General features: G+C 34.1%; 1 protein-coding gene across 1 annotated transcript; it reads left to right on the forward strand.

The window, feature by feature from the left end:
* The first annotated feature begins 61 nt into the window (after nt 1-61).
* Nucleotides 62-22,829, forward strand: ZSWIM2 (zinc finger SWIM-type containing 2). The gene is made up of 9 exons (XM_032292719.1): nt 62-844; nt 2,389-2,465; nt 5,861-5,901; nt 11,878-12,088; nt 13,170-13,418; nt 16,679-16,763; nt 17,465-17,577; nt 20,660-20,813; nt 21,875-22,829. Exons 1-9 carry the CDS (start codon nt 680-682, stop codon nt 22,673-22,675), a joined length of 1,896 nt encoding a protein of 631 aa, XP_032148610.1. The 5' UTR covers nt 62-679; the 3' UTR covers nt 22,676-22,829.
* Nucleotides 22,830-23,319: the final 490 nt, after the last annotated feature.

A 23,319-nucleotide genomic window follows, 5' to 3' on the forward strand; every position in this document is an offset into this window, starting at 1 on the left:
CACACACACACACACACACACACACACACACACACACACACACACACGGCAATGACTTAAGCATCTAGTTACTTCCCAAGTAGCTGGGACTACAGACGGCGCCTCTACGGGTGATACACTTCCTAGGGTTTAGACTTCCTGACTTCTACATCTCTCCCCGGAGACTTGGTTAACCTGTGCACATACTGAACAATTAGAAAACGTTTGTGGAATGTTGTTGAACGTCAAAAATCGCTCTGTGCTCTGTAACCTCGGTTTTCTGATAAAGATGATGAATCATCACAGGATAATTTTAGCATCCAGAGTCCAGATTGCAATCGGGTTTGCAACTTTCAAAACACGCAGATTTCACCACCTCTGCCCCGAGGAAGCAGAAGAAGGAATGCAAGAAAATTGACAGCTATGCCTTCGGCCGCCAGCTTCCAAGTCGGCCAGATGATTATTAAAAACACTCCTCAGGGGCGTCACTTCAAAATGCAGTGGAGGCTGGGGCGAGTGGCGGAATCCCCGCCAGCCCGCACCTTTGTTGCCGGCTCTCCGTCGGCGCAAGGCACGCCGGGACACCGCGGAGCCCAACCACCGTCACCAAGGCAACCAGCCTGCACGCCGTTGTCTTGGACACCGACAGGCGCCTCAGCGAGCCGAGCTGAGGGGCCGCCTCCGCCCGCACCCAGCTAGGATGCTTCGCGGAGGCTATAAGGCCTCTGAAAGGCGAAGACACTTGAGCGAGAGCCTCAGCTGGCACCAAGACCAGGCGCTGAGTAGCAGCATCTACCTCCTACGAGAGATGGGCCCCACAGGCTTCCTGCTGAGGGAAGAGGAGCCGGAAAACAAGAATTTCCGAGTAACTACCGCCCCTACCGCCTGCTGTTGGCCACCAGCCCAGTCCACCGGGTTCCCCCTCACTCCCCAACCAGCCTCCCCCTCCCCGCCCCGCGTACCCAATGTGTGTAGCCACCATCACAATCCCTGCAGATTCTTGCTGCCTCACCCCTAAAAGCGCCTCCCCGCGAGTGTTCCAGACTCCAAAAGACGTGCAAATTAAGAAGGAAATAGTATTTTTTAGAAGTTTCTTTTTTGGAGGTTAAGATCTCAAACTGCAACTCTTGTAAAAGATGATGGCTCTTGATCTTTAGGCTTGAAAAAGTCAGAGGCTTTATATGAATATCTGGTTTGCATTCCATGTGTTCTTGGATCCCTTGTTAGTGGTCATTAGTCTCGTAAATCAAACGAAATGAGAATTCTACAGTCTGCTAGCATACTGGAAATATGTGCTAAATAAATAAACGATTTCCCTTTACTCTTTGCTCACCCTGAAACTGTATAAAGGCCCTATTAAAGGGTGGTTTAAATGGCAATACCTTGGAAAGGTGTTAATGAATAAAAATTTAAGTTTGCTGAAAGACCACAGATATTTCATATTTGCATATTCCATTCTTTTTTTTTTTTTTTTTTTTTTTTTGAGACCGAGCTTGACTCTTGTTACCCAGGCTGGAGTGCAATGGCGCGATCTCGGCTCACCGCAACCTCCGCCTCCTGGGTTCAGGCAATTCTCCTGCCTCAGCCTCCTGAGTAGCTGGGATTACAGGCACGCACCACCATGCCCAGCTACTGTTTTGTATTTTTAGTAGAGACGGGGTTTCACCGTGTTGACCAGGATGGTCTCGATCTCTTGACCTCGTGATCCACCTGCCTCGGCCTCCCAAAGTGTTGGGATTACAGGCTTGAGCCACCGCGCCCGGCATATTCCATTCTTAACCGCTCAAAAATCAGCCACTGTACTACTTCCTAGGAGTTCACTTACAAAATTTTACGTTATTGTCCTGCAGTTTAAGAGCTGAATGCAGTTTACTAGCCTGTGCGTATTTAAAGCATCTTTTTTCTTTTTTTTTTTTAACTTGGTTGCTTTAATACTTACTGTATTTAATTGTTTTAGCCAAACTAGCCTTGGTGAATAAATTTTGTCCTCTTCAATAAAATTAAATAAATTCACCGACTCAAATATATAAAACAGAATCCAAAATGAGTTACCTTACAAAAGGTGCTTAGCTGCACCCCAAAGTAGAATTTCCTTACAGTAAGGAATTTATGGGTTGATTTTTGCTTTTCTGTTTTTTTACTTTGGAAATTAGATTTATTTTCACCTGCCTAAGGGCAAGTCACTTTAAAACCATTTTAATTTGTTCAGTTGCTAACAAAGATAAATAATGAAATGAAAAATCAGCCTACAGACTGGTATCAAGAGTTAAGATTCTCCAGAAGAAATCTATTCAACGTTTTGGAATCACCTAAACTAAATTACCTCTTCAAATCTCTTTTATTAACTCAGTTTTGCTTTAACTCTAAAATTTTACTGATTTTTTTAATGTATGCATTTTTCTTTGAAAGGTTTTTCTAGGAAATCCTCATGTTTGTAACTGTTCCACATTTCTGAAAGGAGGGGAACTTTGTAAGCATATCTGCTGGTAAGTGACTTTTTAATGAAGACCTTCCACAAAGGAACATCTTGGTGTGTTACATATTTTGTCTTTTTCATGGTTTGAATAACAACAAAATTAAGGAAATGTGGTGTTAGGGGAATATAAAGTTAAAATGGTCATGGCTTAACAATAAATTTTTCAGTATTTCCCTTTATTCTGAAAATTGAATAACATTTAAATTGAGAAGCATTTTATAATGTTAATGCTTTTAAATAGAAAAAAATCAATTTTAGATTCTCATGTACAAATGTGAAATCTAACTAAAAATGGGGGAAAATCCTGATCCCACCACTGATGATAATTATGTGGTTCATTTGAGATATGGCTGTGCTTCAACAAATTGTGTTTCCAAAATCACATTTTCTTGAATAGTAAATGTTCCATTTTCTGCATGTATTCATAGGAATTGTAAGTATTCACCTTTTTTATTATTGGTCTGTGGCCATCAAGTTTCAAAATATTTTCCATTTCTATTAACATTTGACTATGAATCATTTTTTTAATTTTCATTTTTAAAAATTTTTATGTATTTAGGGGGTACAAGTACGGGTTTCTTACATGCATATATTGCATAATGATGAAGTCTGGACTTTTAGTGTACTCATCACCCCAATAGTGAATATAGTCTCTGCTGTCTCTTATTTCACTCTATATGTCTATGTGAGCCATTGTTTAGCTTTCACTTTTAACTGAGAACATGCAGTATTTGACTTTCTATTTCTGAATTATTTCACTTAGGATAATGGCCTCTAGTTCCATCCATGCTGCTACAAAAGACATGACTTTATTAATTTTTATGGCTGAGTTGTATTACATGGTAGATACACACACACACGCACGCACGCACGCACCACATTTTTTTTTGAGGCGGGTTTTGCTCTCATTGCCCAGGCAGGAGTGCAGTGGCGCCATCTCGGCTCACGCAACCTCTGCCTCCCACGTTCAAGCGAGTCTCCTGCCTCAGCCTCCTGAGTAGCTGAGATTACAGACATGTGCCATCACGCCCAGCTAATTTTGTATTTTTAGTAGAGATGAGGTTTCTCCATGTTGGTCAGGCTGGTCTCAAACTCCCCACTTCAGATGATTTGCCCGCCTTGGCCTCCCGAAGTGCTGGGATTACAGGCGTGAGCCACTGTGCCGGGCCTGTCTATGTATACCACATTATGCCACATTTTATTTATCCAGCCTAAAATTATTTATAGTTAGGTTGATTCCATGTTTTTGCTACTGTGAATAATGCTGTGATAAACATATGAGTTCAGGCATCTTTTTGATATAATGATTTCTTTCCCTGTAGGCATATACCCTGGAATAGGATTGCTGGGTCATGGTAGCTCTAATTTTAGTTCTTTGAGAAATCTCCATTCTGTTTTCCATAAAGGTCATACTAACTTGCATTCCTAGCAACAGTATATAAGCATTCTTTTTTCTCCAGGTCCTTATCGATGTTTGTTGTTTTTTGACTTTTAAGTAATAGTCATTATAACATGTATAAGATGGTATCTCATTGTGGTTTTAATTTCCATTTCTCTTTTGATTAGTGATGTCGAGCATTTTATCATATGTTTGTTGGCCACTTGTATTTTTTTTTTGAATGTTTGTTCATGTCCTTTGCCCACTTTTTAATGAGGTTATTGGGTTTTCAGGATATTAGCCCTCTGTCAAAAAACGTAGTTTGCAAATATTTCTCACCATTCCTTAGGCTGTCTGTTTACTCTGTTGATTGTTTCATTTGCTGGTCAGAAGCTTTATAGTTACTCTGTTGATTGTTCCGTTTGTTCTGCAGAAGCGTTATTGTTTAATTAAGTCTATTAAACTGTTTTTCTTTTTGTTGGCATGTGCTTATGAGGACTTGATCAGAAATTCTTTGCCCAGGCCAATGTCCAAAAGAGTGTTTCTTAGGTTTTCTTCAAGATTATTGTAGCTTAAGATCTCGCATTTAGGTCTTTAATCCATTTTGAGTTAATTTTTGTATATAGTGAAAGCTATAGGTCCACTTTGATTCTTCTGCTTATGGCTACCTAATTTTCCCAGCACCATTTATTAAATAGAGTGTCATTTCCCCAGTGTATAATTTTGTTGACTTTGACTATAAATCTTTCAAGATAGAAGTAGAACTTTACTGAAGATTATGTCTATCAAGTCTGAAATATTTTCTCTAGTGTCAGAATCTATTTGTAGGGTAATTAACCTCTAGAAATATTAAAAAAAATTTCTTTAGTTTAAATCCAAATCAACTCATTTTGTTTTGCCTATCTGTACTCCTACTAATAACTTATTAATATTATTTTAATTTAGTTGATCTTTAACATGAAAAAATAAGAAAATAAGAAAAGATTATGAGTTTCATATTTCCAATGGTTTTCTTTACAAGTAAAAAACACATAGTTGTTATTTCTAATATTTTTACCTACCAAGTTTTTTGCTCTTTCATTTTGATCAGTTTTTATTAAGCATCTAGTAACACAAGCTATTTACTCTACTTGACATAAAGATAAAATATGGTCCTTTCACAACTTACAATTTGGTATTATGATTACATTTAAAATAGGCTTTTTTTTTCATTTTCATTTTATGTTAGGGCAAGGGTATTCTGTTTTGATTATTATATAACTCACGTTGTACAGTATTGTTAATGATTAAGTAAATGGAAATATAATCAAAGTGTTTTACATATTAAAGTATATTTAGTATATTTAGTATTTTTGAATAATAGGTGTTTCCCACTTTTTTTTAAAGGTTGCATTCCATTTTAATTGGTAAAATTTAAAGATTATTTTTCTATTCTACATGCATAAATATGAATTGAAAGTATTCACCTTTTCCATATTGGCCAATGGCAGTCAAATTTCAAAATATTTTTCTTTTCAATTAACATGACTATGAATCACTTTTTAAATTTTCATTTTTTTATTTTTATGTATTTAGAGGATACAGGTACAGGTTTCTTACATGCATATATTGCGTAGTGGTGAAGTGTGGTCCGTTAAAGTGGTTTATGTAGGAAAACAGCCATTTGGTACCCTATCCAGAAAATTACTCCATTTCCAGAGAAGTTTAAAGGCAGTACCATAAATACCTAAATCCCCTCATTATCCTTTCCCTGTGAATGACTGTATGTCATTAGAAATACAGGGACTCTTTCTGACAAATCTATTTACACCAAATGTCTTTTGTTTTCATTAATCATACTTTTTTCACATATGGTTATTTTAAAATATAAGTTTAACAACTATTGTAATAGAAAATTGATAAGTTTTAGGTTTATTCATAATACTTTCAGTAATGTAACTCATAATTCAATTTCTATTCTAAATATATTAAATGTCTTTTGAGGTTATAATAAATGTCTTGATTTTTTTTCTCCTTGTGAATGTTAGGGTCTTGTTGAAAAAATTCAAGCTTCCAAGGAACCATGAATGTAAGTTTTGGGGTCTGACTTTTTTGTTTTGTTATTTTATTTTACTGATTTAATATGATAATTATAAAATAAAAAATATGAAAATTTTTTATTTAACATTTTCTAAACTTAGATGGCTGTTTTTCTAAGGAATTTGGAAACTATCAGTAGCTCAGCTTGTTAAACTAAAGATACTTGGAACATTTTTCATCTTTAAAAAAATGTAACTTTATATGTCATTTTCAAACTCATAGGCACTTAAAAACAGGTATGAAGCAATGGCTAGTTGTCAAGTAGAAAAACATTTATGTATCCTAAGAAAAGGTTACAGTTGTTTCTGTATCTAAAATTGTTTCAATTGTGAGAAAAATACCAAATGTGATTTTTTTTAGATACCAGAAATAGATAGTTGGCATGGCACATTATATTATTCAAAAATGTTTGCTAAATGAAATTTTTTTTGCAAAAAAAAAGCAGAGTAAAACGTAGTTTTTAGGTGAGTACTTAAATTGAGTTTAGAGCCAGTTATATAGTTATGTAAGTTTAAATTCCAGAGTTCTCAAAAGCAAGCAAGAAAGAAAAATAATTGCATTATAGGTCATTTAAATTTGTACGTTTTATAATAAAGATACTGTCATGGTGAAAAGATTAACTGCAGTTGAGGAATTGTTTGACTTATACTAGACCCATCTAAGAACTGCCACCATAGCACGTGTATACCTATGTAACAGTCCTGCAAGATCTGCACATGTTCCCCAGAACTTAAAGTAAAATTTAAAAAAACTATTAACAAATGTTTCTGATATTCATGAAGAATTGAATTGATAATTAGTTTTAATTTTTTTTTCTATTCAACGAGTGTTGGTTTTATTTAGGCAAGTTTATTTCCCCCAGCTATTATATAATTACAATCACAGTAGACATATTTTAAAATTTATACCAGATAATAAATTATCATTAGTGTTTCACAGGGATTTTTCTTTTGTTCTCTTTTTTACTCTATATATTCTATTAGAAATGTCTCCCATTTTCCATGTCTGCAACTATTAACTCTGTATCAACGATTCACACTTTTACCAGCAGACCAGTATTTCCAGTTGCCTTATGGGCAGCTCAATTTGGAGGTTCCATGGGCATCTTAAATCCGAGATTTCTCCATCTGTGCTCCCCTTTTAGATTTCCTACCTCACATACTGGCTTTCCTTTTTATTTTCTCCTCACAGCTATAAACTTTGATATTCTCTGTGATTTTTTCTCTCTCATCTTCTTCTGCCATATATCTACACATGCCACAAATCCTGCTTGATTTACATCCAACATGCTTCTCTAGTGTTTCTATCTCTCCATATTCATTCTTACCTTTGTTACACTTTTCTCAGCCCTTAGTACCATTCTGTGTAGCCTCTTTGTTTTTAATGGCTGCACTTTGCACTTGGTCTTTCATCCTCTAGATAGACAGATTCTTTCTAAAATATCACCCTCTTCTTAATCCTCTCTTTCATTCCATTCTTGCTTGTTGACTAGGTTGTATGATTTCATACATATTGTTTTCTTTTTGACTTCTCCATTGTATTCACTGAAGTTAAATGTTGCCCCCCAACCTCCAAAGGCTTAGTTATTCTCTACACTATTTTTCCATAGTATTGTCACAAGCTTCTATACTGAGGTTGTCCAATAGGAATATGACATACATATGTAATTTTCTAGTAGACATATTATAAGAAGTAAAAAGAGACAGGGAACTAATTTTAGTATATATTTTAACTTAGCCCAGTACATCAAAATATTATTATGTCAACATGTAATCAATATAAAAGTTATGAGCTATTTTACTGTTTTAATACTAAGTCTTCAAAATCTAGTTTGTTTGTTATAGTGCATCTCAATTCTGACACTATTTTTCAGTGGAAATACTTGATCTGTATATAGACTTCCTAAAAAATTTTAGTTGAAAAATAGATTCACATATCCAAATTGTTACATACTTATATATATATTCATAACTATAGATTATCAGCTCTAAGTTAAAAACTAAATTTTTAATTTTAAAGAGTTTGAAATTTGGTTTTTCAGTCACACTAGTCAAATTTCAAGTACACAATAGCTACCTATGGCTAACAGCTACCATATTCAACAGTGCAGTTCTACCCAATTAAATTCAACAAATATTTACTCTACCACACATTTGCCAGGAGCTATGCTAGGTACTTTTTATAAATTGAATCATATGTATTGCTGGTATATGAATGTTTTTTATCTAAAACACAGCAATTTTGTATTGATCAATCTAATATTTTATGTTGTATTATTATTCTTTGCACCTATTGATGACACCATTCAGTCTACAGTAGGGAATTTTTTAATGTTTAAAATTAATCCTATGCAATTTGACAATTTGTACTTTCTTCTGAAATAAACATTTTTATATCTTTTGTATTTAAAAGAAATTTTAAATAGTAAACATTGAGAAAATCCCATGTGTACAATGTAATACTAGAGAGTATAATAATATTTGAAGAAAGCAAGTCTTAGTGATCTTGAAATTTGTCATTTAAATTAAAGCTAGAATAAACATATATGAAAAATAATTTAAAGAAAACTAAATAATTTACTCATTAGGATTACGTATAGTATTTAAATAAGTGTGGAGGGAATGTTACTTGTAATAGAAGAGAAGAGTTTTGAACATCATTCAGGGATTCTTTTCTGAAAGGAATCTGGAAGCAATTATCTATATTCTATTGTTGCATATAAGAAAACTGAGGCCCTGTGAGGTGGCTCACTGTAATCCCAGCACTTTGGGAGACCATGGTGGGTGGATTGCCTCTGGTCAGGAGTTCCAGACCAGCTTGACCAATGTCAATGTGGTGAAACCCTGCCTCTACTAAAAATGCAAAAATTAGCTGGGCGTGGTGGTGGGCGCCTGTAATCCCAGCTACTCTGGAGGCTGAGGTAGGAGAATTGCTTGAACCTGGGGGGAGGAGGTTGCAGTGAGCTGAAAGCTGAGAGCATGCCACTGCACTCCTGCCCAGCTGACAGGGCTAAAAAACAAACAAACAAACAAATAAACAAAACAAAACAAAAAAACCCCACCTCAGACTCTCTGTTTTTGAAGAACAAAGTGATTATATGAGAATTTTATTCGAAAAGTATTAATTTTTGAACACTGAACATTCTTTTTTCTACAAATATTTTCCCAACAAAACCTAGATTTACCACCTGTTAATTTATTTTAAATACAATGACTAGAAAATACTACCTATTCTTTTTGTAATTAAATATTTATGAATAAAATTTAAACCTCATTAAAGGAAATTTTTCTAAATTCTTACCAGAAAGATATAAACTTTTTATTTTCTATTTTCTTTTTATGATTTTACATATACCATAAAACAGCCTAAAAGTCTCTCAGAATTCTGTGTTCTGCTTTTAACAGACAGTGTTACTTTATATTTTCAATGCTATATAATCTCTGTAATGAAAGTCATCAAAGGTTAGCTAATATTTCACTGAATATGGTATACTATAAGCAATTTAACATTCTTCCATTATTAGGCATTTAATTTATTTCTAACTACTTGTTATATAATTTGCACATGAAGCTTTTTCTTCTTTTCAAATATTTCCTTAGCCTAAAGTCTTATTGTGTTTTGGAGTAGAGGTGTTAATATTTTTATGTCTTCCTCCCATATGTTTTGCCAAATTTTTTTTCAGAATAATTTTGCTGATTTACACTGATTTCAGTAATATGTCACTTTCTTTAAGTTTTATTTGTTTTTTGGATTCTTGTTTTTGGCACATTTTAACTATAGTACTTAACATACAAAGAAAGATATTAACAGTATATTTAAGAAATGTGAAAATAAAGACAAATAGAAATATTTTGCCATGTTAGTAATATTTCTATAATTTTGGAAAGAAAGCCACATAAAGCAGGAAAAACACCAGATGCAAGGTTCATAATAATCTATCCATGCGTGGTAAATTAAATAAGAAAATAGTTTCTATTCTCCAGTATAGTTATTTAACATTCCTTTATGGAAGATCTAAAATGGCTTCAAATAACTATTTTAAATAGAAAAGAAATAACATAAGGCAAACAAATCATAACATTTATTATTGTTTCTTCAGTCAGTTTTATTTAGTGTCTGTGCTTTATTCTTATTTTAACTCATTTGTCTTTAATACCAATGAAATTGAACATCTTCTACTGCCTTGTTTATGATTTGTGTTTCATGTGAATTGTACTTTGTTTTTTTATCGATAAAGCTGCAAACATTTCTTAAATATTGTAAGCATTGCTTTTTCAAATATTTTTCTATTCTGTTATAAATATTTTCTTTATGGATTTCTCAAATTTTGTTATATATATGAATTTTTGTGTTATTAAATCAGATCATATGCTCTTTTCATGTTTATTGTTTCAACCCTTTAAAAATTGTCTTTCTTCCATAGTATCAATAGTCCTTTGGAGTTTTTTCTTCTCATTTTATTATTATTTTTGTTCTTCATTACATAATAGCATCAGTGTGTAGTCACTTTGGTACAAGTTGGAGGCTGGTATTTGGTTTATTTTCCTCCATATTGTCACCCAGTTATGTCAGTTACAGTATTGGATAATCCTTTTTTCTTCTTTAACAATGTTTATTATTTAGAGAGTTCTCATATATTATTACATTTATTATTTGTACAACACATTGTGATATCAGTTCAGGTTAGCTATCTTGCTCTTTTCTTTCAAAATATTCCTATATAGTCTTATACATTAATTTTTCCAAATTCACTTTAGAAGAGGCTGTTTCTTCCTTTTATTTTCCAATTCACATTTTACCGCACAGAACAGCTTGTGGCCAACTTCTTTTCTAAAATTTTATTCTTAAGTATTTCTGTTGTCCCAGAGCATCTTCATTCCTGAAAGCACAATATTTTTTTTTAATATTTCTCCCCTTTTTTAGAGAGCAGATGTTGCTGTCTCTGTGACAAATAGCTCTTCTCCCCCAAAGTAATGGTTAATTAATGTATAGTGCCCTCTGACACTCCACTTGTTACACCACCTCAGACAGGGAGCAGCGATTTCTGTATTGAAATGTAACTGTGCTGTTTTTAGTATTTTTAGTGTTTAGTTTGGGAGGGGGAGGGTCTTTCCAGAATAACAGGGCATTTCGTTATCTTGGAAATAATTTTAAATTTATATATATATATATATATATATATATATAAGATATACAAATTGAATAGAAGGCAGGGGACCAATAACAACTAGCATTCAAATTATGGCATGTTGGAAGGAGCAAAGGGATGGGCCAATGAATGAAGAATCTGGGATTCCCTGATCAAAACTATAGGCACTTAGACATTCCCTTAAGGATTGCAGGATGGAGGAAATTCAGAATTCAAAAAATGCACATGCCAATGGTACAGGCAATAGAGTAACTAATAGATTCTCCTTAGAAACACTGACCAAATCTCTTGAGGACAAGACTAATGAGACACTATTTTGTAGGTACACCAAACAGAAACAGAAAATAGGCACAATTAAGTCTTGCTCTTCCACTATTTTTTCATTCACTTACTCATCTAACAAATAGAGTAGCTACTCAGATATCCCTGTTTCCTCCTTATATATTCATGTACTAATTATTTTAATATTCTTATATGTTGATAAAATATTTGTTTATGGACAAGAGAACAGATCAAAGTATACGACATGATTGTAACACCAATGCAAGGATGAACAGTTACATATTCAAGTGCACTGTTTGCATTGACTCTTCTTTAGTAACAAGAAAAAAAATAATTTTTATATTTTTTAAGTGACTCTTCTGACATTTTGGCTCTGAAAAAATATATAAGGAAGTGGTCAGTGTCAGTGTAATAATTCAATCAAAACTGTCTTTCTGATATTTGAAAGAAAATTCCAACTTTCAGCATAAATTGTTACCTCTCTGTATCTCCAGTTTTGTGACTGAATTTTAATACTTTGGGATTTTTCACTAGCTGCTTTACAGATGGGTCTTGTAGAAAGAGAGATAAATGACTTGCTTCGGGGGATACATCGAGCTCAAACTCCCCAACCAGGAACAAATGACAAAAATGAACATGTTAAAGAAGATGAATACATTAAACAGAAGGAAATTGATTCAGAGGATATCTGCTCTATTTGTCAAGAGCTACTTTTGGAGAAAAAGCTTCCTGTCACCTTTTGTAGGTGATGTATTTTTTCTTTGGATTCTTAAAACTTATGACAAATTCTGAAACATATTTGTGATTTATTACCTTAGGAGACATGATAGAGAAAAAATAGACAACTTTACCTACTGCTAATTTATACTTAATTAACATTATTTTGTTTCCTAACATATATATATGTTATGAGCTAAATATATGCTCTTACTCTAAATCTTTCTGAGCTACACTTCAAGGGTGAAAACTGAAACATAATTCCACAATTATTCCTCCTCCCACCTTGAATAGCAAGAGTAGAATAATTTCCGTGCTTTTATTTTATACACACGAATAAATGCTATGGCATATTATATTTATAAAGAGTTTTCTGAAAGTAAAGATTATTTTACTTTGAAATTACAAAAATTATTTTCAGTTTTTCAAAATTCTATCTTTAAACCTAAATAATTCAATTTTCACATATGCACAAATGTTTATTGAGAGTCTAATATTCATACTTTTCTTTACAGCACTATAAAGTAGGATTTGAAAAATTTGGACAGTCATTTGCCATTGCAATTTTTCATTCTTTTTTTCTCCTGATCATTTAACAAAACTTTGTTTATATTGTGGTTGTTAATCTGTCTGCTTCTATTGCATATTGTAAAATTATTAACTACTTCCCAAAATGGTATTTCTCTCAGTAGATATTTCTTTGGTAATACCATGTATTGTGTGACTTCTGGAAAAGTAAGGTTCACCCCTGCTCTCAGTGAAGCGTTTTATTAAAATAATATTATTTTCCTTTGTGTTAAGCCTATATTCATTCTCATTTTACAAATGAAAATATTTTAATGATGCAAAGTCTTTCACCATTTCATTGGAATGAAGGAAAATTTAAGTTTGGAATTCTATTGTATTAAAGATGATTGATTAATTGAGTGAGTGAGTTTGTGCGTCTGTATGTAATCAAGCTATATATGACAATCAGTTCAGAATCTATTTTTATGTGGAATAAAGATGGTAGCATAAGAAATTTTGTTTATATAAATATATATAATATATACAATGAATCTATAAAACTGCTGTATACAAATGGTAAACTTGAATTTTATCTCTCGTAGGTTTGGTTGTGGCAATAGTATTCATATAAAATGCATGAAGATCTTAGCTAATTATCAGAATACATCAAACATTTCCATGTTGAAATGTCCTCTGTGCAGGAAAGAGTTTGCACCATTAAAACTTATTTTGGAGGAATTCAAAAATGCTAGCAAACTTGTAACTGCAGCAGAGAAAGAGAGACTGGACAAACACCTTGGAATTCCCTGTAATAACTGCAAACAATTTCCAATTGAGGGGAAGTGTTATAAGTAAGTGTCATCTGTAAATTATAAGCATGTGTTCTTATTTTTTTTTACATCAGAATACTTTGAGCATTAGAGTACCTGATCTGTAGCCTCTCTCTTCCTACATATACTGTTTGACTTATGTGACGACTGCTCACTTAGGACTTGTAGACTGACCATCTATCTCAGTCTAGTATCTCAGGAACTCTAACCATTTTATTTTCTTCTCCTGTATAGGGGTATTTGTTTGAGCTCTGGTCTAGATTCAGTCTGAAGTAGCACTCCATCCTAGAAGTTCTGGATACAGGACAGCTGGCTTTAGCCTAGATGAGTTTCCAAGCTCAGAACCTCGCTGGATGTTTCACTCTCTGTACCTTTCTTTGAACTACCTATGAGGTTATTGCCAAAAATTCCTAAGACTGGGCCAGAGGGATATTAACTAGATTGACTAAATATTTAATCCAGTCCCCCTCCCAAATTGCAATGAGTGCAGGTTTTGTTTTCTTTCATATCTTATACTTCAACAACAACTACAAAAAATAATTATTAGAGCAAACAATTTTCACTGTAGCCCCCAAACTTTCCCACAATTGTCATGATAAAACATAAATTAATTGCTCTGACTGGGAAATCGCATTTTCTTAATTAAAATTTTAAGTTAACAGTACATTAAGAAGAAAATATTATTTCAATCTTTGTTACATTTTTTTTGAAATGCATCAGTTTACTTTTCAGCCTTCTTAAATTACGTTATGATGAGCCCAATTTAAATTATGTATATTAAGATTCTCTCATAAAACCATAAAATGTTATCACATCTGACAGCAAATTATACCTTTTTCCCTTAAATTTAGTTTTGTATGTGTTACACAGAAGAAAGTTAATTATTAACAAAAGTTTTTATTGGAAAATGGCTGGCCCGAGAAGGCTCCTAGGGAGGACTCTCACTTGGGGAAAAAGTGCAGAATTTTTATAAACTTTTATCAAGAGGTATTCAGTGAGGTTCAGGAATGTTGGTTAAAGAGGATTCTAGGAAAAAGAAGGACCCTATCTTTGGTATTAGCAGCCATCATATGGGGAATTTAAAATTTCCCAAGAGGGTAGATAGGACCAGCAAGGAGCTAACATCATATGTCAAAGAGGGGGCTGGGACATGTCGGGAACAAGGACATGGGAGGGTCACAGTGTAAAATTCTGAATCCTTACAATCATTGTTCCTCAAATGATTTACATGCAGCATTAGTATAAATCTTGCTTTTAGGTATGTTGCTGATGACAGTGCACTCATGTCACTCAGAGCTTTCTGACTGCTTTTTCTGTCCTGGGGCATTATTCTTCCTACTAAGTAAACACATCACCCACTATCCTGCCCCGTGCCCACTGCCCTAAACTCTCCTTTGAGAATGTCTTTTCTTGTCTCATAACTTCTCCTCTATGGATTTGGCTAACAATGACTAATCTCTGTCTCCATTCTCTTTCACAAATTTAAGAATGCATTTTCAATGTTTGTGACTCCATCCTCTTTCCATTCCCTCAAGTACTGATATTTCAGTCATCAGCCTGAAAAGCTATTTCCAATTCTTTTAGGAATAGATTGAGTAGGAGACAAGATTAATTAGAAAGTTTCTTTATTACTTCTTCATTCAAATTTCAGAATTCAGGTACTTCATCTTTTAAGAGGTTAACTGCAAAATTATTAGATATATATTAAAATACAGCGATGCTTTTTTCTAGCCCAACATACTTTGATGTATTGAATAAATTGCACCATTGCTCCAATCCATTGGTGTTAATTATTAAAATCTTCCCTGTATATATAAAGAGTAATAATGAATAAATTTGCATTTGCTTCTTTTAAGATGTCTGAGGACCATATTTTCTTAAATTTCTCATGGCAATAATCTTCTAAATCTTTCATAACTTGAATAAAAAATTAGTTTACTTGACTACTGCTCAGAATATTTTCAGTTTGGTAAATTATGTTGCAAGTAATTAAAAATCCTCTGCTTGTGACAAAATTTTTATAAACAATATAACCTTGAGATGGGGCTTTTATGGAAAGTGTTTGTTTTTTTTTGACTTGTCAATAGTTTTATTGAGATATTTTATGTGTTTACCTTTTTCCATTCTGTGGGAAAAGAGAATATAATTCCTGTTTTCAAGAAATATGCTGCTAACTCTAACTCTGGCATTCATGAAACAACTGGAAAGCAGCACTGAATAATCAAATGACAGAATATCTAAGAGACTGTAGATCCTATAGGAATTTAGAGAAAGAGGTAAATTAAAGCTAAGGTAGCCTGAGAAGGCATCATGGAAAGGGCATGTGGTAGGCAAAATAATGGACTTCCTAAAATGCCTGCATCCTTATGCCCAGAACCTGTATGTCAGGTTGCATGTCAGAGGGAAATTAAGGTTGCAGATGAAATTAAGGTTTCTAATCGGCTGACCTTGAAATAGAAAGGTTATCCTGGATTGCCTGGACAAGCCTGTGTAATCATATGGGCTCTTAAAAGTAGAAGAGGGAGGCGAGAGAGTCAGAGAGAAATGTGACTGTGAAAGAAAGGCCGAGAGATGCTACATTGTTTGCTTTGAAAATGGAGGAAAAGGATCACAAGCTAATAAATATAGGCAGCTTCTAGAACAGTGGTCCCCAAACATTTTGGCCCCAGGGACCAGTTTTGTGGAAGACAATTTTTTTCACAGGGATTGTTGGGGTATGATTTCAGGATGAAACTGTTCCACCTCAGATCATCAGACATTAGTTAGATTCTCATAAGGAGCGCACACCCTAGATCTCTCATATGTGCAGTTCACAATAGGGTTCACGCTCCTATGAGAATCTGATGCCACCACTGATCTGACAGAAGGTGGAGATTTGCTTGCCCACCATTCACCTCCTGCTGTATGTCCCAGGTCCTAACAGGCCACAGATGCCCGGGGTTGGGGAACCCTGTTCTAGAAGGTGGAAAGAGCAAGGAAATAGATTCTCCCCTATAGCCCCCCAAAATTAACACAGCCCTGCCAATCCCTTGGTTTTAGCACATTGAAATGCATCTCAGACTTCTATCCTATGGAACTGTAAGATAATAAATTTGTGCAGTTTAAGCTAAGTTTTTAGTAAATTTTTATAGCAGCAATAGGAAACTAATACATAGTGTGACTTGAAATGATCCTTGTTGTGTTTAGATTGTTCCCAGGAAGTTTTGGTCAGAATTTTTCACCCAAAACCATCACAATAATTGGTTTCTTTTCTTGCGTGTTTTGATGTTTTATATTTTTAGGTGTACCGAATGCATAGAATATCACTTATGCCAGGAATGTTTTGATAGCTGCTGCCATCTTTCACACACATTTACATTTCGTAAGGTACAGTATCCATCTTGAATCTAATATGGTGTTTCTATTTCTTCTATTACAGAGCTAAGTCAGTCTAAGAATAAAAAGAATATAAAACACTGTGGAATAGAGCTGAATGGTTTTTAATACAAACCTGAAGCCATATTTTTAGGAGAACTCTTTTTTATAAGGATGCACAAGGCAACCAGTTCTTTCCTGGTAATTTATAAAATCTAACACAATAAGAAAAATGTGATGACATAAATAAATTTTTGGAACAGAAATTATAGCTATCAAACTTGAAAATTAGTTTTTAAAACCTCTCAACATTAAAAATTGGCTTATAATGTAACACCAAAATATTTATGATTTTCTCTTAAAGTTTCTTACATAATAATGAAACATGGAATTTTACTGAGATCATTTAAACTGTACACTTAAAAATTATCTCCAGATGCTGCATAATACTAACTTCTATTTACCAGACAAGATAAAACATCCACAATTATTATTATTTTTACCTTAAAAAGTAATGCCCTTATAGTAGCTATGCAATAGCACATGAGACTCACTAATAATTTGTAAATACTTTAATGTATTAAAAAATAATATGTATGCTTTAAAATATTGTGTATTATTCATGTTATTGATATGCAGCCACCTAATTTTTATCCACAAAATGAAAATATCCATGACTTTGCAAAGTAACATCTACTTTCTACCTATTACAGAAAAGAAACCAACAATGGAGATTACTAGAAAAAAGAGCAGAAGAAGTTGTACAATACATAGATACTAAAAATGAGATAGAAGAAAAGATACCACATTTTCAAGAAAAGCAAAGGTGAGGTTCCTAGTAAAATTTATATGTCTTGTGTGACAGAATCTTTGAATAACTTCAATTGGAATAAGTTTTATTAATTCCTTTATTCTTCTTATTGAGCACTTATATACTAGTGACATTGTAGCATCCAACTGAAGAGCAATGCTGTAGAGCTAGACTGCCTGAATCCAATCATAGTTTGACCACATGCTGTCTGTGTGACTTGTGGACTAGTTACCTCACTTCTATCTGCCACATTTTCCTCATCTTTAAAATGGGAATTGTTAAAACCAGTATTGTAGGAATTTTGTGATTATGAAATGAGTTAATACACAATAAATATTCAAATAATGTTATCTGTTATTATTAATTTGGCCAGAAACTCTACTAGATATGGGGAATACAGTAGTTTCCTCAGTAATCAAATAATCATTGAAGTAAGTGTAAAATTTGAAACTGACATAAATTATGTTATTAAAAAAAAGATTCAAAACTATCTGAAATTTGCCTTTGAAATAACTGGCCTCTAGGGAAAGAAGTTTTTTTTTTGCTTCATTCCCCTTCTGTCTACTCTCTACTTCACCCTGTTGGAGGAAGAGTGCTGAGCAGATTGGTTATATTTCAGAACATTGATTCAAAACATTATTAGTGGAGGGGTCTCCAGACCTTTTGTAATAATACTGTTCAATTAAAGAAAATTTAGGCTGGGGTGATGGCTCATGCCTGTAATCCCAGCACTTTGGGAGGCCAAGGCAGGTGGATCACCTGAGGTCAGGAGTTGGAGACCAGCCTGGCCAACATGGTGAAACCTCATCTCTACTTAAAAAAATATATTAAAAAAATTAGCAGGGCATGGTGGCACATACCTGTAATTCCAACTACTCAAGAGGCTGAGGCAGGAGAGTCACTTGAACCTGGGAGCTGGAGGTTGCAGTGAGCCAAGATAGGAACACTGCACTCCAGCCTGGACAAAAGAGTGAGACTTCATCTCAAAAAAAAAGAAAGAAAGAAGGAAAGACAGAAAATTTAGCATGTCATATGATATTAAAAGATTGTGTACATTATGAAATGCATAGAAAAGAGACAACTTCTAAAGGATGGGATAAAATAGAAGTTAAAAATAATAATTTCAATGAATCAACCAAACAAAAATGTACCCACTAAATATATATCTCACTACATATATGTGTGTGTGTGTGTATATATATATATATATATATTTATACACATACGTATAATACACCCATACCTTCACACATAAATACATACACATGTATATGTAAGTTTCTATCCAAACCTCAATTGATACATAGCCCATGCCTGTGGGTACTCCACACACATTGGAGACCAGAGCTCTTATGGGGAATAAAACGAGCCTACACAAAGGCTTTGAAACTCCATTTTCCCTGCACAGGTATTATACTTCTTACTGTTGCAATGATAAGTTGTATAACCAATGGTTGGACTTAGGAGATATTGTGGGACAGGGAGTTGAGAAGGAGAACATTAGGGGAAGAAGGACATTTTAGGCAGAGAAAATGGAATAAATAAAAAGAGAATTTCGGGAAAAAGATGAGTAGGTAACAACCTTAAAAAAGTTCTAAAAATATACATTTTGGCCGGGCGCGGTGGCTCACGCCTGTAATCCCAGCACTTTGGGAGGCCAAGGCGGGCAGATCACGAGGTCAAGAGATCAGGATCATCCTGGCCAACATAGTGAAACCCCGTCTCTACTAAAAGTGCAAAAAATTAGCTGGGTCTGGTGGTGCATGCCTGTTGTCCCAGCTACTCGGGAGTCTGAGGCAGGAGAATTGCTTGAAATCGGAAAACGGAAGTTGCAGTGAGCCAGGATTGCGCCACTGCACTCCAGCCTGGTGATAGAGCAAGACTCTGTCAAAAAAAAAAAAAAATTGTATATGTATATACACACACACACACACACACACACACACACACACACACACATACATATACATTTTAATTTAAATCAGATGACTTTGGTAAAAGCTGTTTCTGTAATATGATGGGGATATATCTGTAGAGTAATGAGAAGTACAGACTTTCGTGAAGAATATATTTGGACTTTGTTCCGAATGACTTTTGAATGATAGGGATACACCTGACTTTTTAACCAAGCTTTTTTTTTCTTAAAGATTTGTTGTATATCTTTCACCAGTTGCGATGGCATCAAATAGCAGTTAATTCATAGTTTATCATCTTAGTTATGTCAGTCAGCACTTCTGGTACAAAAAATGGAGCTGGTACTTTTAGAGTTACGTTAACATAGCCTAACAATATTGAAGTGGTAAGAATATACCCGAAGTGCAAACAAATTTTCTTATCTCTTATGATCTACCAGTTTGTCATAGTAGTCTATAATATTTAATGTGACTTACTATATACTTCACTTCCTACCAGAAGACAGAGTGAATTTGTTTATACTTTTCTAAACATTTGCCTAAGTATAGGCTCAGACTAAAATATTATAATTTGAGTATATGGTCTGCTTTTATTGACGCTAAAGTGCAACTCAAACTCGAAAATTTTAGGTTAGCATTTTTATATGATATGACTATGTAGAACTTTGTTCTTGTTTTTTTTGAGATGGAGTCTCACTATGTCACCCAGGCTGGAGTGCAGTGGTATGATCTTGGCTTACTCCAACCTCCACCTCCCAGGTCCAGGTGATTCTCCTGCCTCAGCCTCCCGAGTAGCTGGGATTACAGGCACCTGCCACCATGCCCAGCTAACTTTTCTGTATTTTTATTAGAGATAGGGTTTACCATGTTGGCCAGGCTACTGTCAAACACCTGATCGTAGGTAATCCACCCACCTCAGCCTCCCAAAGTGCTGGGATTACAGGTGTGAGCCACTGTGCCTGCCAAAAACTTTGTTCTTTATGAAGTTGGATCCATATTGTTCAGGATCAATAAAATAGGTTTTTTTTTTTAACTTTATAATGTATGAGATTTATTATCTTTAGTTCAAGAAAACCTAGGGTTTGATTACATTATTTATATAGAGGTTATTTACCTGTGCTATTGATCACTTCCTGATCTATAATAACATGTGAACACTTATGTTTCTACTTATTCTCATTCAGCCAAGTTTACACACCAAAACATGTTGTAAGATCACTGCCTCTCCGACTGATTACTAAGAATAGTAAGCTCCTTGCCCCAGGCTACCAGTGTCTACTTTGCTTGAAGGCATTTCATCTTGGTCAACATATAAGATTGCTACCGTGTACTCACAAGGTAAAAGTCACATCATTTTAGTTTGACTTTCCCTGTAGGATCAATTTTCACAAATGAAGTGATAATTTAAGTCTTCCCTTTTATTTTTGAATTGTACTCTGTACAGAGGTGTTCGCATTGTATAGCACATGTAGAAAGAACTACCGCAGAGACTATTGAGAATGCAGCTTTGCTCCCTGAGGATGTATTTATAGTGATTAGTACTCATTTCTGTATATACTAGCTAGGAAAGATAAAATGGCACTTTAAGCTGGATTATTTTTATCCACTTTAGTTATCTAAAGAAAAAAGCTTAGAAAGAAAGAAAAAGCTTATAGAATACTAATATTTTGCTATGTATTTTTATGATTCTTAAGATGAAACAGAAGTGCCTAAATTCACATAATTATTACTTCTTCTGAACTTACTAGAATCACCATACTACTGCTTGATCACTATATAATTGATAATCAACTATACAGTGGTTGATAACCAAGTTTTTTTTTTCTGAATGAAGTCGCTTTAGCAAATAAAGCTTCAGTAATGAAGCTTTAGAGTCATCCTTACTTAAAATGGCCTATTATTTTATTTCCAAAAATTTAGCTTGTTATTTTTTATCTTACTGTCATCAGATCCATTTTCAACTCCAGTCGGTTATGACTTTTTTTTTTAATTGCATTTTAGGTTTGGGGGTACATGTGAAGAATGTGCAAGATTGTTGCATACGTACACACGTGGCAGCGTGATTTGCTGCCTTCCTCCCAGTTATGACTTAAAATAATTTTCATTAGAAATAATTAGACAGCAGTGAAATTAATAGGTTTAAGTAGATAGGTTTTAACAAAATTACAAGAGTGCTATCCATAAAAGTCTTGCATTTTAATATCAAAAATGGAAATCAGTCCCTACATCAGTTATATTGAGAAGTGAACTTCTTCAAAATATTTTCATAAAACCTGATAATTATTTTTCAATTTTGCTAAATATTTTTAATAATCACACAATTATAAAACTGGTAGAAATCTATTTAAATATTATAAACAAGATTATTATAGCTCTGATTAGCTTATCTTTTTTTAAAGTTTCACAGGAAATGTATTGACAATTGGTTATTCCACAAGTGCAATTCATGCCCTATTGATGGGCAAGTTATATATAACCCTTTAACTTGGAAACATGCAGCAATGAAGGGACAAGCACATCAGTCTGTTTCAAACGGAGACATCATTCATCTATCAAAGCAAGAAGAACCAGAACTTTTTATTCCTGGTACTGGATTAGTCTTAAAACAAAATAGACTTGGAATTGTACCTAGCATACCTCAGTGTAATTTTGATAAATTGAATACACTTCAAGGCCCAAAAGATGCCTATGAAAATATAACAATAGATAATCTATGCTCTATCAAATTAGATAATTCAAGAAAATTAACCTATGAATATAAAATTAGCCAACATTTCCCCAGATATCTTCAAGATCTACCCACTGCATCATTTGGGAAAATACCATCTCAAACATTTCTTCCTCCTATTGTTCATAAGAATACTGTATGTCCCACTGGAATGAAAAGCCCATGCATCAGTGGAAAATACCACACTAGTCAAAGCTGGATGACCAAAGACTGTAAATATAATAACCACAACCTACAGAAGACCCCTGGTACTAAAATAAGAGGAAACAAGAAGAGATCAACTTTACTTCCAGAGGATTTCAATCTTATTGTCAATTGGGACACAGCTAAATTTAGTTTGTCTAAAAGATATAATAACTCTATGGGGGAAATTAGACAAAAATGTAGTCATCTATCAAGACAGCCTGTGTCTCATTCTGTAAATATAAAAAGTGCTGAGCTATCTTTAATAATAGAAGGAGTTCAATTGTGAAAAAGTATTTTTGTTTACTATCAGAAAATATTTTAATGTTGAATATAAAAATGTTTTGTATAGAACATAAAAAGCACATACACTCTTGACAAATGTATATAAAATTCTGTGTTGAGTTTGCCTACTTATCTATAAACAGCTCACTACACTTAAAGGAAATGATCTCATTCCTTTTTTTTTTTTTTTTTTTTTTTTTTTACTTTAGGTTCTGGGGTAAATGTACAGATCATGCAGGGTTGTTGCATAGGTACTTACATGGCAAGGTGGTTTGCTGCCTCCATCCCCCCGTCACCTATATTTGGCATTTCTCCCCATGTTATCCCTCCCCAACCTCCCTACCCTCCGCTGCCCTTCCTTTAGTGCTCCCCCAACAGACCCCAGTGTGTGATGTTCCCCTCCCTGTGTCCATGTGTTCTCATTATTCAACACCACCTATAAGTGAGAACATGCAGTGTTTGATTTTCTGTTCTTTTGTCAGTTTGCTAAGAATGATGGTTTCCAGATTCATCCATGTCCCTACAAAGGACATGAACTCTCATTTTTTATGGCTGCATAGTATTCCATGGTGTATATGTGCCACATTTTTCTTGTCCAGTCTATCATTGATGGGCATTTGGGTTGGCCCCAGGTCTTTGCTATTGTAA

The sequence above is a fragment of the Sapajus apella genome, unplaced genomic scaffold (genome assembly GCF_009761245.1).
Source record: "Sapajus apella isolate SASKATOON/1434 unplaced genomic scaffold, GSC_monkey_1.0 scaffold28, whole genome shotgun sequence".
NCBI classification, from domain to species: domain Eukaryota; kingdom Metazoa; phylum Chordata; class Mammalia; order Primates; family Cebidae; genus Sapajus; species Sapajus apella.